This window comes from Cariama cristata, unplaced genomic scaffold (assembly GCF_000690535.1).
Source record: "Cariama cristata isolate BGI_N322 unplaced genomic scaffold, ASM69053v1 scaffold38196, whole genome shotgun sequence".
Taxonomy (NCBI): domain Eukaryota; kingdom Metazoa; phylum Chordata; class Aves; order Cariamiformes; family Cariamidae; genus Cariama; species Cariama cristata.
In genome coordinates, this window is record NW_009622206.1 from 310 (window position 1) to 3,919 (window position 3,610).

Genomic DNA, 3,610 nt, shown 5'->3' on the forward strand with positions numbered 1-3,610 from the left:
ACGGTTTCTGCCCTTCATCTGTCTCAAGGGTAACCACCTTCTTTCCCTTCCAGAGGTGGTTTGTGGAGCCCCCTCCATCTACCTTGACTTTGCCCGTCAGAAGCTTGATGCAAAGATTGGAGTTGCAGCACAGAACTGTTACAAGGTACCAAAGGGTGCTTTCACAGGAGAGATCAGGTGAGTCCACGGAGAAGAGTAAAGCCAGGGTGCCTCTGGGATGTGAATATCTTCCAGAGGTGTGAGTCATCTCCTTTCTCCCCAGCCCAGCAATGATCAAAGATATTGGAGCCACATGGGTGATCCTGGGACACTCGGAGCGAAGGCATGTTTTTGGAGAGTCTGATGAGGTGAGTGGCCCTGGAATGCAGAGATGGCCCAGCTCAGATGTGCCTGCAAAGGCTGGAGGGGTGAGCAGTTAAAATATGGCCACAGGAATAGGTCTGACTTGCTGGTTGCCTTGTTTATTTTCTGTTCTCAGTTGATTGGGCAGAAGGTGGCTCATGCTCTAGCTGAGGGCCTTGGAGTCATTGCCTGCATTGGAGAGAAGCTGGATGAGAGAGAAGCTGGCATAACAGAGAAGGTGGTTTTTGAACAGACCAAGGCCATTGCTGGTAAGGGAGGAAAACAAGTGCTTTTTTCTGCTTTGGATGTCTGGGAAATGGCCATCCTGTCCTTAACTGGAAGGCCATAATGGCCAACCTGGCCTTCCTTGTAAGGCTTGCAGATACGTTGCCACAAATGTTCACACACAATATTAAAATGATCATGTTAGGCCTGCATATCCCAGAAAGTTTTCCAGCTCTACCCTTCCCAGTATGAGGTACTGTGCTTACTTATACATTCTCTTTCCTCCCCAGATAATGTGAAGGACTGGAGTAAAGTGGTTCTTGCCTATGAGCCAGTTTGGGCTATTGGAACTGGTAAAACTGCAACTCCCCAACAGGTATGAGAAGGGGAATGGTGGTTGACTAAATGGCCAACTGACCCTTCTCACTCAGATCTTCTTGAAGATTCCCTCTAAAGATTAAAGATTTAGAGAATCTCTAAAGATTCCCTCCAAGAGACTCTCTCTTTGGAAGGCGATTGTATGCAGAATCACTCAGCCCTCAGTGGGACTCTTTCTGTTCCATTGCAGGCTCAGGAAGTTCATGAGAAGCTGAGGGGGTGGCTGAAAAGCCACGTGTCTGATGCTGTTGCTCAGTCAACTAGGATCATCTATGGAGGTAAGTGAGTCAGAAGGCCCCTTCCAGCGCAGGAAGCGCTTGGTTTCTCTGCTTGTTGCTGCAGTTCTACAGCATACTCTGCTGGTGAGGAAACACAAAATTGTCAGAGCAGGAAGAACCACCTACTACTGGGTGAATAGGAGACAATCTTACTGTCTGCATAGTAAGAGGTGGCTAGTACCTTGCAGGTCTTACTTTTGCCCTGGGTCTATTTTCTAGAGCTGGCCACATCTGACCTTGCAATACTGCTCCCTCCTTAGGTTCGGTCACTGGCAGCAACTGTAAGGAGCTGGCCTCTCAGCATGATGTGGATGGCTTCCTTGTTGGTGGAGCTTCTCTCAAGCCAGAGTTTGTGGATATTATCAATGCCAAACACTGAAGCAGCCTGTGAGGAGCAGTCCCTTGTGGTTAAGAGCAAGAAACGGAAGCAAGAAGGGACCTTTCATTGCACACGTCTTAGTACAGAGGCCTCCTCTGAGGCCTTCCCCCTCCACAGTTACTGTTCTAGCTGTGCTGCTAACCCCCCCACACCATGTTGGAGTCCTGTTAGCGGGAGCCTGTCTTGGCAGAGTCTTGACAGCCTCCTCTCTGAATTGGCAAAATCCTCAGTTGCCTGTTGACCTTTAAGAGTCCGCAGTCAACCTGGCCAGTGCCTCCCCCTTTCTCTGCAGTGCTGCAGGGAAGAGAGCATCACTGGTGCTGGGGAAGGAAAAAGGAACTACAGTCTCTTGCATCCTTCAGCTCCATCAGCAAGGAGCCTGTCAGCTTAGACCCTTGTGAGATGATGTCTTACCTCACCTGTGTCCCATACTGAACAATAAATGGAAAAAAATAAAAAGCAAAGATGTGTCCTGGATCTTATTCAGAAGCAGCTAGGGACAAGCAGTGTATCGAATTTACTGCTTCTGGAGGTAGCTGGTTGCAGAGAGGGTAGCATGGGGTTTTGTGGGCTTTGAGGGCCCACCGTTGCCCCAGTAGGCATTGCACAGGTTCAACCTGCATCTTGCTATCATAGGTTTCACTTAGCCGTGTGCCCTGAGCATCTTGCTTCTGTCATGTTACAGCTCTTCTTTGGGCCCATGGTGACTTGTGTGCATCTTTTCCGTGTGTGTATTCCAGTAGCTGCTGGAGCATCTGGCTGTCCCACTGGTGAGCTTATCTTTCTGGGCAGGCTTGGTAATGCTCTCATCCCTACTCTTTGCCTGTGAGGACTGGTAATTGACTTTGCTGCTCATTAAACATGGAGCAGAACAGCTCCCTCTTTGTGCAGGGAAGGTTTTTAGGCCATGTGCTGAGGCTGTGCTTGCTGCCTGCTTTCAGCCATGAGCTGATGGGTGAGAAAGCAAGACATCTGTTAATGCACAGCTGAGAGGTGCTCTTGCATTTCATGTTTCTGGACCATAGTCTCTGCAGTTGTGGCATGTTCCTCCCCTGGTGCTCCAGCTGTCAGTGCATTGCCCTGCCAGCATCACCTGAGGGATGAAAGGCAGGAGGTGAGGGACCAAGGAGGAGAAAAATTGGGAAACCCACTAATGCTGTGGGTCCTCCTACTCTGCTAATGTGCTGCTGAAGGGGTTGCTCCCTCCCAGCTGGAAGAGGTGGGAAGAGGATAGCCCCCAGCCCTTCAGGGGGCATCTCCTTCCCAGCTGGAAGCAGAAGTCCAGCCCCTGCCCTTGCCCTTGCCTTGGCAGAAGCCTTTCAGGAAGGAGCCGCTGCCAGGACCCCGGGCAGCTGCTGGTGTGGTGGGTGGTGCTGGGCCAGGCTGTGCTAAAATGGTGCTGCAAGCAGCTGTGGGGTAACTGCTATTATGAAACACAGGGTGATGGGCCTCAGGCATAGGAGTGTGACTGCTGGGAGCCTCTAGTGATGGAGGCAAGCCCATCGAACAGGGAAGGATGTGAGATGGCTAGAGAAGGAAGAGCCTGACTGCAGCACAGAAGTGACAGCTACTGGCTCTCAGTGTGTGCAGAGTGATGCGGAGAGGAGGATGCTTCAAAGGAGGAAAAAAAAAAAAAAACCCAAAACAAAAGCAAACCTGAAAACACTCTGGTTTCTACAACCAGAGTCAGTGTTTTGGAGAGGCTGCTGGGGCATGACCGTAGTTTGGGATCAGCATGACCAGAGCAGTGGTGACTCCATAGGGACACAGACTGTGCCTAAGGCTGCTGGGAGCAGGTAGGCAGGATTGCTCACAGGGATTGACCATGGGCTGCAGCTCCGCTGTCAGTTCCCACTCCTGCCCAGCCCTGCCCACAGAGCTAGGCAAAAGCCCAGGAGAGTGACCTACATAGAAAAAAACAGATGGGAGCTGAGTATTGATCTTGCTGCTTTGAGGAGAATAGAGAGGAATGAAAGCACTCGTTTAATGAGGAATAAACTCATGGAAA

General features: G+C 50.6%; 1 protein-coding gene across 1 annotated transcript; it reads left to right on the plus strand.

The window, feature by feature from the left end:
- Nucleotides 1–58: 58 nt before the first annotated feature.
- TPI1 (triosephosphate isomerase 1) lies at nucleotides 59–2,066 on the plus strand. Its single transcript, XM_009702258.1, has 6 exons — nucleotides 59–177; nucleotides 263–347; nucleotides 479–611; nucleotides 858–943; nucleotides 1,136–1,223; nucleotides 1,484–2,066. The coding sequence occupies exons 2-6, from the start codon at nucleotides 270–272 to the stop codon at nucleotides 1,600–1,602; spliced, it is 504 nt and encodes a 167-aa protein (XP_009700560.1). The 5' UTR covers nucleotides 59–177; nucleotides 263–269; the 3' UTR covers nucleotides 1,603–2,066.
- The last annotated feature ends 1,544 nt before the right edge of the window (nucleotides 2,067–3,610 follow it).